This window comes from Equus quagga, chromosome 5 (genome assembly GCF_021613505.1).
Source record: "Equus quagga isolate Etosha38 chromosome 5, UCLA_HA_Equagga_1.0, whole genome shotgun sequence".
Lineage (NCBI taxonomy): Eukaryota > Metazoa > Chordata > Mammalia > Perissodactyla > Equidae > Equus > Equus quagga.
In genome coordinates this window covers 117,791,359-117,805,773 of record NC_060271.1, presented here as the reverse complement: position 1 = coordinate 117,805,773, position 14,415 = coordinate 117,791,359, and the positions used below count along the sequence as shown (strand labels likewise).

At 43.6% G+C, this 14,415-nt stretch overlaps 1 protein-coding gene across 3 annotated transcripts in view; it reads left to right on the top strand.

The window, feature by feature from the left end:
• Positions 1 to 1,229: 1,229 nt before the first annotated feature.
• DRC1 (dynein regulatory complex subunit 1) overlaps positions 1,230 to 14,415 on the top strand; it is a 41,549-nt gene continuing 28,363 nt past the window's right edge. For all 3 annotated transcript variants that reach the window (XM_046661879.1, XM_046661878.1, XM_046661880.1), the window contains exons 1-3: positions 1,230 to 1,418; positions 10,015 to 10,102; positions 13,998 to 14,110. In XM_046661879.1, coding sequence (XP_046517835.1) covers positions 1,264 to 1,418; positions 10,015 to 10,102; positions 13,998 to 14,110 — 356 coding nt within the window. In that variant the 5' untranslated portion in view covers positions 1,230 to 1,263. The remainder of the gene's footprint in view (positions 1,419 to 10,014; positions 10,103 to 13,997; positions 14,111 to 14,415) is intronic.

Below are 14,415 nucleotides of genomic sequence, written 5' to 3'. Positions count from 1 at the left end.
GCAACCCACCCCCCGCCCCCCGCCCCCCAGCCCCCAGCTAGATATGGGACAAGGATCCGGGCAGCTGTTGGACTCTTGGCTGCTCCAAGATTTTGGCACTCCTAAATCTCTCGACCACTTGAACACTTGGAAAAATTAATTTTAAAAATATACTCCATTTGCCTCTGGGTAGGTCTTACTCACAAAGACCTTATCTTTGGCTTCACAATTGCCTGTAAGTTGAGTAGCAAATGGTACCACGTAACAGTTGAGAAAATCGTCCTCAAGAATTTGGGACTTGCCCAAGGTTGCAGGACAGGTCCAGGACTAGCCCTTCATTTCCTCACTCCGCCAGCGCCCTTTCCCAAGTTCCCCCAGGCCAGTGGGACAAGACTCTCAAACGTTACCAGTGTGTTTTTGAAGGCGTTTTAACTTTCAACAAGAAGATTATTTTTATTGGCAATGACAAAAAAAAACGCCCACGAAATAGTGCCTTTTCAAGGGACGGGGCTTCTTTGAGAGTTTAATTGTGCTTCTGTGGCCTTAACTTTCATTTGTGTGCCCTGCGCCACACTTTCCTCTGTCTATAAGTGTGTTTGGAAGTCGTGATGGGGGATTGTCCTAGGTGTCAGGTCTACTGAAAGCGGCTACAGAAGACAACAATCCCTTGCTGGATATAAATTTATTGATAGCAAGGTGGTTTCACGTTCTAGAAGAGATACGGGCTCAATGCCAAAGCAGGAGCTCAAAAATGAATGGATGAGGAATAGATGCACGCAATATACCTCAGTTTAAATTTTCCGAAGAGGCAATAGGCTCAGAGTGGACCTATTATTCTATACACTCCATGAGGAAAGGACAAAGCTTGTATCCTTAGCTCTAGCACAGCTTGGCAGAGCAGGTGATCAATTATATTTGATAAATATGATTTTGAGGAATATTCATCTGATGAATGAATTAACCTGAATGATGAATTAACCATCGGGGTCAATAAATGATGAACCACACTAAGTCCGGCTCTTCAGTCTTCCGCTAATATGGCTGGGTCTTCCATGGGGCTCAAGACAGTACTCACACCCCTAGTGGAGAAGAGAGGAATGAAGCCCGAAGCTGGGACGCCGCGTTCAGGATACTCGTGGGCGGGGCCTGAGGAGCTGCGCGAGCAGGGTCTCCAGCAGCGGGTCAGGTGACTGCTTTTTCTTGGCAACGGCTTGTTGCTAGCAACCGGGCGGCGGTCTGGCGGCGGTCCGGGCGGAGCTGCCTGGGGGGCGGGAGGCATCTGCCATGAATCCACCGGGATCGCTGGGGGTCCTGGAGGAGAAGGAGGAGGAACACTTACCCACCCCGATTCTCGGGCCCTCGATACATTCCGATAACCCTCAGGAGCGGATCCAGGCCCGGCGCCTCCGCATCGCGGCGCGCCTGGAAGCTCGGAGGCGGTGAGCCGGGTGTGGGCGGGTCCGCCGGGGTGCCGGCGACGCGGTGCGGGGAGGAGGGGGCGGCTCCCCGGGGGCGGGAGCCGTGCCGGGAGGGGCCGGCGTGCCCCAAGCGTGAGCGGGCCCTGTCGCTTGTTGAGATGGAAAACATTTCCTCCAGAAGGTTCAAGCAAAGTGTGGGATATTAGAATATTCAATACACTAGCGAAGTCAAACACGGAAATAATAATCCCGTCAGCACTTTTATTGAGAGCCCGCTGCACGAGACATTGTGGGCAATCCGCTGAAGATGCAGGTAATCCACGACCTTCCCTCAGGGGTCTTTCTTCCTTCCCTCCCAGCCTGCCTTCCTTCCACAAGTGTTTATCCACTGGACCTCAGCCAACACTTCTGCGGGGCTCAGTGGCTTATCTGGTTGTGGACACAAACCCTCATTCCTGAAGGGTCTGAGACTGATAACCTTACCCTTCTCAGGCAAGGATTGCTGCCCTTGTCCAATCGCGGACACAGTGGGCTGTCATGAGGGGGAACCAAGACGCATCTGCGTGATGCCCTGAATTCCTGAACACCCTGAATTCCGTAACAGCATTTATCCCTTGTCCTGCTGGTCATTCACGTGCCCTGCCAAGATGCTGACTTCTCTTCCTGTCTGCTGGCCATAGGACTCAAGGGGCCCAGAGTGGCGTGGCTGTATTCCAACAAAACTTTACTCATGGACACTGAAATTTGAATTTCATATAATGTGCACGTCACAAAATATTCTTCATATTTTGATGTTTTTCCTAAATTAATAAACTTCATTTTTTTAGAGCAGTTTTAGGTTCAACAGGAAAATTAAATGTAAAGTACAGAGGTTTCCCACATACCTCCTGCCCCCGGACATGCGTAATGTCCCCCATTATCAACATCCCCCACCAAAGTGATACATTTGTTACAAGTGATGAACCTGCATTGACACATCATTATCACCCAAAGTCCTAGAGAAAAATGAGAAAACTCTTGCTTTTCTGTGAATTTTGACAAATATATTATGAAATGTATCCACCATTATAGTATTGTACAGGAGAGGTTCACTGCCCTAGAAATAACTCTGTGCTCTGCTTACTCATCTTCATCTTTTTAGAAAACTATTTAAAAATGTAAAAATCATTCTTCATTTGTAAGCCGTACAGAAACATGTGGGTCAGATTGATCCACAGGCCATAGTCTGCCAAGTCCGATGTAATGGGTCAGTGTGATGTTCTTTGGGATTTCCACAGGGTCCTGATCTATTCAGACTATATTTTGACAGAGAGCAGGAGAATGAACATGGCCTTACGAGTGTGAGGGCTCTGTGAGTATATACTATTATCTGTTCCATGTAAATGTGAACTTCCTGATCCTTTTTCCTGAGTGAGGTAGAAAATAATGCATTTGGTCCAGTCACTGGCCACATTCCATGCATCTGAGGCCACACTGATGTGCTCTAGCAAAGACTGCTTGGCACTTGCATGGCAGCTGCCATCAGGACTGCTACTTGGTTGAGCTTGCAGTAACTGGCAGTCATTTTCTCAGATCTATCAAGTTTTTGCAGGGGCTGGACCTGTGAATTAAATGCAGACTTGATAGGCGCCACCACTTCTGCATCCTTGAAATCCTTAAAGGTGACACCAAGCCCCCGTCCCCCTGGACGGCGATATTGTTATTTTATGCACTCGGGTGCAGCTTCAGAGGTGTCCATTTTGCCTTCCCCACCAGGATAGCTCTTACCCACAGGCCAAAGGCCTAATGTGGGAGTTTCTTAAATTTCTAAGTATGTTGAGATCACGCTGGTGGCTCTTTGGGGAATGGTTTGGAGGAGCCAGAAGTGAAAGTAAGGACACCAGTTAGGAAGCAGTTGCATTGGTCCAGGTGAGAGATAAGTTGGTCTGGACAAGTTGGTGGTGGTGGGTTTGGAGAGAAAACAGATGTACCCAAGACATATTTTGGCGTTGAAATTGCCTGTATTTACTGACTGATGGGAAATACTGGTAAAAGACCCCTGCCAAAGCAAGACTGACTTGAGCAGCTGGGTTGATAGTAGAGCCTTTTGTTGAGACGGTAGAGACAGTGATGGGGGTGGCGAGGCAGGAACTGGAAATCAAGAGTTTGGTTTTGAACATATTAAGCAAACTTGGATTTTGTAAGACATTAAAGCTGAGCTGTCTATTAGGCAGTTGGATATAGATCTTAAACTCAGAAGAGAATTCTGCATTAGAGATATCAGTGCAAAGAGTCAGCAGCATTATGATTGTCTAGAAAACCATGAGAATGAGTTAAAGTACACTGGGAAGGAGGATAAAAAGAGATGAGAAGAGAGTTCGTGGCCAAGACCTGGGAAAGCCCAGCATTTAGAGGTTGATAGAAGAGGAAATGCTGACAATGGGTAATCTCTATCACATAAAGATGGAGATAGAATGGCCAGTTGACGCTGGTGGAAAAAGAAATTGGTGAGGTGCAGTGGTGTCCCTAATGAGTCTAACACCTGGAGCAAGTAATTTTAATGTTTATTGAGTTAATGATAAGTTACAATCTTGTGAAATTTCAGTTGTACATTATTGTTTGTCAGTCGTGTTGTAGGTACACCCCTTCACCCTTTGTGCCCACCCCCCACCCCACCTTTCCCCTGGTAGCCACTAATCTATTCTCTTTGTCCACATGTTTAAATTCCTCATATGAGTGGAGTCATCCAGAGATTGTCCTTCTCTATCTGGCTTATTTCACTTAGCATAATTCCCTCAAGGTCCATCCATGTTGTTGCAAATGGGACGATTTTGTTCTTTTTTACGGCTGAGTAGTGTTCCATTGTATATATATACCACATCTTCTTTATCCAATCATCTGTTGATGGGCACTTAGGTTGCTTCCATGTCTTGGCTATTGTAAATAATGCTGCAATAAACATTGGGGTGCATAGGACTTTTGGAATTGCTGACTTCAAGCTCTTTGGATAGATACCCAGTAATGGGATAGCTGGGTCATATGGTAGTTCTATTTTTAATTTTTTGAGGAATCTCCATACTGTTTTCCATAGTGGCTGCACCAGTTTGCGTTCCCACCAGGAGTATATGAGGGTTCCTTTTTGGGAGCAGGTAATTTTTAAAACACAGATGATAATAATAGCTAGAAAAGAAAAGTTTATTAAACTTTGTTTATATAACCATGCTAGTAAAATTTTTAAAAATAAAAATAAAATTTACACTACAAAACAAGAAAAAACTAATGGATCAATACTTTTAAATTACATTAATGTATTTTCAGGAAAAAAAGGAAGAAAAAATATATGAAGAAATGTTTCCAAGTGAGTGAATTCCGCAAGGTTCAGAGAACCAGTTGCCTGTAGAATGATGGAATTGAAGTAACTCAAGTGTGGTTTCTTCGTGTTTTCAGTAACCGGGCTCTTGTTATGCCACGACCCTGTTCTGCAGGGAAATGCAGGACTCAGGGCCACGCTGTGCCCACGTGAGCTGGGACAGTTGCGAACCGTTTCAGATGTGCTCTCAGAACACACGCATATAGCTGGGTCTGTGTGCGTCAGAGGCCAACTGGATAACTGCGAGTTCTCTCAAGTAACTTCCTTGTTAATTAAAGCATAAGAAATAGAAAGGTGCTGTGTTGAAGCTGACCTATATATTATTAAAGTCAACAGTGGCTGAGCAATTGTTTGGAACTTAGATTAATGAAAGGTTTTTCAGAAAGAAGTGTTTTGTCACTGACATTGTTTTGTTGCTGGCACATGGTGATAATAAAAAGCAGACTGATTTTTAGTCAGTTGTATTGTTTTAAAATTATCTGTAGGCTCCTTGATTGCCCTAACTGCCTGGGCCTTTGTGTGTCACGGAGGTGTAGTTTTAAGGAGAAAGCTGTTAGCAGAATCAAAGGGCATATAAAGATAAAGAGGAGGACTGATGGCCAGAGCCCTCGAAACTCCCAATCTGTAGTATCTCAACTGAAGTCTCAAATTTCTGGAAGATTTCACTTCTGAGAAAAGATGGCACATGGAATACATACATTTACCTTGGATCTCTATCAAAACTCCATTAAAATGACATTTAAAGGGATTAAGTAAAAAAGAGAAACTCAGAAAGACAAGAAAAACAGGAGGACTCAACAGCAGCAAGATTTTGGAAGCTGGGAAGCATAAGGACAGATGGTAAATGGCTTAGCAGATTCAAGAATATGGAACTATAGACTGGTAGTGAGGAAAGCCAAGAGCCCCTGGGCTTACTCTGCACTAAATGTCCGAGGACTGGGAAGTTGGTGGCATCAGGTTCATCTGGATGTAGGGGTGAAGAAGGGGACTAAAATAAAAGAGAATTGATTGGAAAATTCATAGATGCCAAGGACCTTTCTCCCGCTTTGCACAGAAGACCGGAGGTTTGGAGAAAGTGAAATGGAGGATCTATGATTTGGGGGACAGGGGACAGAGATGAGGCAAGGATACTGTACTAAAAACAAAGGGATTCAGTGGACCTACACTCCCTGGAGCTGAGGCCTCCTCCTCGTCCCCGTTCCTGGAACACAGGCCTTGCGACCTTCACAGCGCAGGCGGGAGACTGGAGAAGTCTCTGCAGAACCTGACCAGCCCAAAAGGAGAGACCTAAAGACACTGACATCCAGGTTCGCCCACAAAACAGTTCAAGTAGATTATCCCGCACTGAAGTTCACGGTTGTTAAGCCACACCCTTGCCCTCAGGGCTTCCATCAGCTTTTTAGTCTTACCATAAAAAGGTAGCCAAGGATTTCCAGACGCCTGAAGAAAGTCTTTAACATGAAAGGTAGACACCAAAATGAACAAACAGAAAAAAGCAGCTTAGAGGAAATTGAGAAGGTGTAGGAAGGAAAAACCAATAATGCAACAAAAAGACTGGCATTAAGATCCTCAGCGTAGACAGGGATGATGCTGCAGCCATGCGACAAGAATAGGATGCTGTTAAAGGGAGTGTGCAGAGAACAAAATAGAGCTCTTGGAAGTTAAAAATATAGAATTGGAAAACAATAGAAAGTATAGATGATGGAATCACCTAGAAGATCGGGCAAACAGAAAGAAAGATAGAAACTAGTAGAGAAAAAGATTTTTTAAAAATTAGAGGACTGGTGCGGGAGATCTAGTATCTCTTTTCTAGATCCAGAAAGAAAGACAGAGTAAACCGAGGGGAGGAAGTGATCATGGAGGGATTCAAGAACGTCTCTCAGAACTGCAGAGCATGAGTTTCCTTGGTGAAGGGGCCACCTGACTGAAAATGTTGAGCACGATGAGTGAAAACAGCTCCACCCTCAGGTGCACCGTTGAGGAAGTTCAGAACTGAGAGAAGAGTCCTACACGCTTTCAGGGTGAAAACAACAACTGTCACCGCCAAAGAAAGGAGTAAGAAACAGGGAGACTTCCGATTTCTCAAACAGCCACACTGGAAACTAGAAGACAATGGAGCAGCGCCCTCAGAATTCTGAAGGAAATTATTCCCCACCTAGAGCTCTAAACCCCGCCAAACAATCAATTAAATCGCAGTTTTTCAAAATCCTGAGACAGGACTTCGATTGCTCAGGGAGCGGGGTATTTAAGAAGGTGGCAGCTCCCATTGAGACTAGATTGGTTAAAGTGGCGAGGAAGCAGTTTTCCAAAAGAGAGATTCAGCTCAAACCTGAGGAGAGAGAAGTCTGAGGCAGCTCTTTTCGAGAATATGCCAGGTCAGCGCTGAACAATAGAAATACAATATGAGCTATGTATGTAATTTAAAATTTTCTAGTAGCCACATTAAAAAAAGAAAAAAAATACAGGTGAAATGAAATTTAATAATTTATTTTTAGTAATTTAATAATTATAATAATACATTTATAAATTTAGTAATTTATTTAAACCAGTAAACGTATTATTATAAAATATTATTTAACACAATAAAATTATTTCAGCATGTCATCAGTATAATCATACTAGTGAGATATTTTATGGGGTTTTTTTTTTTTGGTTAAAAGCTTCAGAATCCATCCAGCATGTATTTTACACTCACAGCACATTTCAGTTTGGACCAGCCAGTGTCAAGTGCTCCACGGCCACACATGGTTAGTGGCTGCCATATTGGACGGTGCAGGGCTAAGCAGTCAAAAATGCTAAGTAAAAGGCAGCGAAGGGATTCAAGTTGAAACTAGATTGTAAGAATTTGTAGCATAGTTCTTTTTTTTTCTGAAACACTGGTCTTTGCTCCAGAAGTAGTTGGAAGGGATTCTTTAGATAGAATTGGTGTTCAAGGTAGGAAGTCAATGGGGCCGGCCCCATGGCCAAGTGGTTCAGTTCACGCTCTGATTCGCCGGTTTCTCCAGTTGGGGATCCTGGGTGTGGACATGGCACCGCTCATCAAGCCATGCTGAGGAGGCATCCCACATGCCACAACTAGAAGGACCCACAACTGAAAATACGCAACTATGTACTGGGGGACTTTGGGGAGAAAAAGGAAAAATAAAATCTTTAAAGAAAAAAGGTAGAAAGTCAAGAGAATGAGTGCATTTCGGGCGATAATGAGAACACTATTAGCCTGACAATGTCTGAAGACCTGAATGGAATGGAACAATTCATTTTCTTAGCAAGGGCAAAGAGTAGGTTCAGTAAGAATAGGGAAGCAAATGAAATGACAAGAAAAAAGCGTTTCAGTTAGATTGGGAGTAGGAGATTAGAACACAGCTCCATATCTCAAAAATGGTATAGCACTATGTAGGGCTGTGCTGAACTCTGAGCAAAGGGAGTGGAGATGGAAGTCAGTGCTAGGAAGTCAAGAAACAGTGAGATAGGGGCCAGCCCAGTCGCGCAGCGGTTAAGTTTGCACGTTCAGCTTCGGTGGCTTGGGGTTCGCTGGTTTGGGTCCCGGGTACGGACATGGCACTGCTTGGCAAGCCATGCTGTGGTAGGCGTCCCACATATAAAGTAGAGGAAGATGGGCACGGATGTTAGCTCAGGGCCAGTCTTCCTCAAAAAAAAAAAAAAAGAAAGAAAAGAAACAATGAGATAAATGGATCTGCTTGTTTCATCGTGGGATGATGGTTTCATTTTTCTTAAGGTAGTACTGGGAGTCCTCTTGGCCACTTGTGTGCCAGAGGAGAGAGTGGACTTCCTTGATGTACGTGGTGTGGGGGCTAGTGGGGTCATTTCCCCATGCGTCCTCCAACAAAGTCCATAATCTGGAGCCTTATCTCCCCACCCACCGCTCTTTAGTTTTATTTTATGATTAAGACACACAGACACACACATGCTCGCACTATTTGTAAAGTTCATGCCATACGGAAATGTAGAAGATAGAAGTCCTCAGTAAAGTTCTCTTTCCTTAAATAATTGCTATTATCGGTTTGTCACATATCCTTTCAAAGATTTTCCTATATGTATATAAGCCTATTTTTAGAGAAAATGTGTATTACACTTTATATATTGTTCTGTAACTGGCTCTTTTGACTTAAATGTTGTGGACATCTTTCCATGCTAGACAGTACATCGTTCTTTTTATAGGCTGCAAAATATTTTCCTGTTGCTTCATAAGTTGAACAGAAGCTGTTGATATGTGTGTAGAATATTTCCATATTCCTCCTACTATAGTTGCTGTTACAACAATCATTCTTGTGCATATTTCTTTGTGTACTTCTGAAAGCTTTCTGTAGAAAATTCCTAAAGGTTGGGTCAGAGGGAGGCGCGTTTAAGTTTTTGATAAATCTTGCCAAATTGCCCTTTAGACAGTTGTTGCCCTTCACATTCCCACCCACAGGGGATGAATAGTCGGGCAGCCACACTGCTGGCCCACACCCGATCGCATCAACCTTTTAAATCTTTTCTCGTCTGATAGGAGAGTAATGATACCTCACAGCGTTTTAGTATCATTTCTCTGGTTATGTGTGAAGTTGAACATATTTTCAAATGTCTATTTGCCGTTTGTGTTTCTTCCATAAATTGCCTGGTCACATCCTTTGCTAGTTTTTCTATTTGATGTTTTGTCTTTTTTTGTACTGATTTGAAGGATCCCTTTCTATTTTATAGGTAGCAAAATTTTGCCAAGTATCTTTTACCAGCTTATCCCTTGACTTTCAAGGATAACATTTTTAAATTTTAGGAAGTAAAATATTTCTTTTTTTGTCTAACTTTGATCTTATTCTAAGATGAGCTCTCTCCTGTATTTCCTTCTAGTGTTTTTATGATTGTGTGTTGTTGCTGTTTTTTATTTTGCTGGTAAGATTCGCCCTAAGCTAACATCTGTTTCAAATCTTCCTCCTTTTTTTCTTCTTTCCCCCCCAAAGCCCAGGTACATGGTTGTGTATAGTTGTAGGTTCTTCTGGTTCTTCTATGTGAGTCACCAGCACAACACAGCTACTGACAGACGAGTGACGTGGTTCCGTGCCTGGGAACCTGAGTCCCTGAAGCAGAGTGTGCCAAACTCTAACTGCTGGGCCATCGGTGCTGGCTCATATGATTGTGTTTTTTGTTAATATTTAAATTTTTACCTATATTGGATGTATTTTTGTGTATGGTGTGAAGTTCTATGGAACTTTAAAATATAGAGTTAAGTAGTAGAAATAACTTTAGTTTTTCTACTCTTTTCTGTCACAGGGAAGCGCTTGGAGAATATTTAGATGGGAAAAAGGAAAGTGAGGAAGATCAAAGCAAAAGCTACAAGCAGAAAGAAGAGAGCCGACTGGTATGAACTGGGGAGCAAATGCATGCTGTCAGTCCCATAGGACCAGGGAGCTGGGCTGGGTCATGGTTTTCGTATTTAGACCATAAGAAACTCAGTAGAGATTTTATGTTCCTCTCTGGGCAGAACTGAATCTGAATCTTGCCTGTTTTTAGAGCTCTCTAGAAGTGAGCTTTCATATTATGATTTCTTAGATTGATGCTGTCTCTTCTTTGCTCATACATTTTTCATGGTATTCACCTTTCATAGGATAAAGTCCAAATGTTTAGCCTGACATTCAAGGCTTTTTGTAGTGTGTTCCCATGTGGCTTTTTTTTTTTTTTGATTCTTTTTTTGTAAATTTTTCCTTTTTCTCCCTAAAGCCCCCAAGGTACATAGTTGTATATTTTTATTGTGGGTCCTTCTAGCTGTGGCATGTGGGATGCCGCCTCAGCATGGCCTGATGAGTGGTGCCATGACTGCACCCAGGATCTGAGCAGACGAAACCCTGGGCCGCTGAAGCAGAGATCGAGAGCTTAACCACTCGGCCACGGGGCCAGCCCCTGTTCCCATCTTAACTTTCCAGTCTTATCTCCCATTGTTACCTAATTTGGGCCGTCCACTTTGGCTAGGCTGACCCACTCACTCACCTCCAGTGGGCTCTGTTCTTCCTGCTGTGTGCCTTTGAGCATCTGGAATGTCCAGCTCCTCCCCTCCCCTCTTCTTTCCTCCTCTCCTCTCCTTTTTTTCCTTCTCCTCTCTTCCCAGCAGGCTGTGTTCCTGTACTTTAAGACCATCTCAAGTCCCAACTCCCCTATGAATTCCTCTGTAACTCAGGCTGAACTTCTTTAATTCACACATCGAATACTTCTTGTCTATACCATTCATTTCATTTTAGATAGTTTTCTGCCTCGTATGACTTTTCAAATGTGTGTGCATGAGGTGTCCCCAGTGAAATTTTCAGCTCTATGACAGTGAGAGCCTTTTCGTGTGCCTGTGGAGTAGTCCATAGCTTGTAGTCCATAAACACGAGAAAGAAATTATTGATTGCTCTCCCATGGCAATGACAGGGCTCCTGGGATATTTAGTAAAAAGACTTGGAGCAAGGGGTGCAGTAGGGATAAACAGCAGTTCGAAACAGCAAACCAGGACTGCCAGAGGGCCACGTTTGGTGAATTGCTCAATGAACTGCATTGACATTGATACTGTCAGAAATGAGGTCTGGAAAAGAGCTCACCAAGCTGGCTGGTCAGGGCAGCTTATAGGGAGAAAGTGGGACTTGAGCTGGGTCTTAGAAAATGGGTAGAATTTATAAAAGTGGAGAGAAGAGAGATCATTTCTGGTAGAAATGGAAATGTACTTACTGGGAGAAAAAATATTCAAGTTACTGAAATATTATTATAGAGTGTAGAGATATATAGAGAGAATTGAATCACCTTATTGTACCGTGTCAGGGATAAGATATTTTACTGTAGAGGAAAGAATATTGAATTGCCGTGGGCTCTTATTCCAGGGCTGTTGCTTACAGTGAAGTGCACGAGTCTTGTCACCTCTTTGTACTTAGGTTACTTCGTCTAAAGGTTTGACGATCTCTGAGCAGTTCTGTATGGGATGGAAACGATATTATGTATAATCTTGAAGATACTGTTGTATTTTATTCTGATATGGTTTTGAAAATGCAGACATACGGTTCATCCTGAGTACTCTTTGAGTGTAAAACCGAAGAGATAATATCGTTTTCATTAGCAGCTTTTCAAGGTTCCTTTCACTTAGTATTTAAGTCATGAACAGTGTTGGCATCGAGGAGAAATGTGTACAAAAAAATGCTACCTTCCTCAACATCAAGGTGTTAACCACTTCTGCTCTAAGACCTGGGCAGAGGGGCCCCTGCCCTTGGCCATATACCTTGTTAATGATTTTTTCATGGTAATTCTTTCTGTTTCCTGTTTAATCTTGATTTATTCCAAGTTTATAAAGATGTTCTTCCATTTTTTCTTCTAGAAGCTTTATTGTTCTACCGTTTATATTTTGGCCTATAGTCTCTCTGGAATTTATTTTTGTGTGTGGTGTAAAGGTAGGGCTCAAGGTTCGTTGTTTTCCGTATGGATTGTTAATTAACCCAGCACCATTTGTTGAAAAGATGATCCTTCTCCACTGCCTTGCAGTGCACCTGTGTCACGAATTGGGTGCTTATACATGTGTGTGTGTGTGTGAATTATACTTTTAAAATATTTCGATATGTAGTATGTGGACCTCCATTTAAACTCTTCCCCTGGGTTTCACAAGTGTTAAGGGTGTGTCTGCTGGTCTGTTGGTGACAGTGACATTTTCAATTTACTTTGAGTCTTAAATGCTTGATTCAGAAATTTCTGATGTTTGCATTGTCTGACTAGAAAATAGAAAATTGCTCAAAACTGCAGGAAAGCCGTTACTTCCTTACGCATGTAAAACCATTTGGTACAAGTGATACAGCTGCAGGCATTTAAAAAAGTCTGGAGAACCCAAGATATCTGGGTTAAGGCTCTGTTCTGTACTCATTAAAACTGCATCTCAAAATCTCTACAGAAGAGTGAGATGAGGTAGAGTCTCTGATCGTTTCAGTCGCTCCTTGGCGCAGAGAGGTTTAAGGTTCTTAGTTCAGAAATGACTTGAGAGTTGGAGAATTTGTAAGTTCCAAAACAGACTTGGAAAAACTTAGGCATAACCTAAGGATACCTGAACTTTTTGTTGAAATCATGACATCAAAAAAGGCCAAGAGTGGGGGGCCGGCCTGGTGGCACAGCGGTTAAGTTCACACGCTCTGCTTCAGTGGCCCGGGGTTCGCTGGTTCAGATCCCAGGTGTGGACCTAGCACCACTTATCAAGCCATGCTGTGGCAGGTGTCCCACATATAAATAGAGGAAGATGGGCACAGATATTAGCTCGGAGCCAATCTTCCTCAACAAAAAGAGGAGGTTTGGCAGTGGATGTTAGCTCAGGGCCAATCTTTCTCAAAAAAAAAAAAAAAAAGGCCAGGAGTGAAGATACTAACTATGGAATTTATTTGCAAAGAGGGATTAAGAAGGGAGGTACCAATAGCAAAATTCCTGAGCCCATTAAGGGAGAGGGCAGTGCAGCCAGCTACAGGTCTCTCCTGTATTAGAGCCTCTCTAACAAAAGATCCCGCATAACATTAGCTTAAACAGGATAGAAGCTCATTTCTCTGCCTCACTTAATAGTTCAGAGCATACGCAGTCCAGGGCTGGTATGGGGGCTTCTCGATGTTGGGAACCTCGTCTCCTTCTGCCCTTCCTTAGGTGGCCTTCATCTGCTCATCACATCCTACTTTACCACATTGGAGCCTGGGAGAAGGGAGAAAAGCGGACAGCAGAGGGTGCACCTTTTCCCTTCAAGGCACAATCCAGAAGTGGCATGTATCACTCCTGCTCATGTGCTATTGATCAGATCATATTCTAGCTGCAAGGGAGTTTGGGAGCTGTATCTATTTTGGGAGGTCAAATGCCCAGCTAAAATTTGGATGTTCTATTACTGGAAGTAGAGGCGGACGTGGACGTTGGAGGACAGCTAGCATTATCTGCCTCACTTTCCAACTGAGATCCTTAGGAAGGGCCCTGGCAGGGTCATTCACTTGGGGGTCTACTGGGCAGAGAGCTGAGATGTAGCCAGAGGGCATGCCAGCGTCCTGTTGGCTGATCCCTACTCTGACGAGACTAAACTAAAGTGCGTTCAGAGTTGTGGAGTGCTATTAAATTGTGAGCTGTAACATCACGGCACAAATGTCCTGATGGAAATGGCATGCTAAATGGATGTTATTCTTAAAAGTCTTAAGGTAGCTTCTGATTCCTGCTTGGCTGGATGGAAGAGCTACAGACAATTGTGCAAAATGTTCTTAACTTTAGAAATTCCTATCTGCTTTCAGAAATTGGCTAAACTACTGCTCTGTGGCACTGAGTTGGTGACCAATGTCCAGGTAGCCGCGGATATCAGAGAGACCCACAGGCGAGTTGAAGAAGAGGAGATAAAGCGTCAGAGGTGAGGAATGCCCTGCTCTGCAGCCCGGTGGATGTGAAGATGTCGATCTCCTCTGTGGGTCCCTAAATTCTCCCCAGTCCTTGGAAAGTGGCTTTGTCACACTTAGTTTAGTAGAATCCTCTTCTCTGCCCCTTATGAATCTTCCCTCTCTCCTTTCCTTCCCCACCTTGTTGCTTCCCTCCCTTCACCCTCCCTTCCGCACCTATTACACCTGATCTGTGCCAACCCGTGTGGCTGCACAGGGGAGTGAACATGCCCTCTGCTGTTGGTGTTCACAGTCTAGTCGAGATAGACATGGAAACACC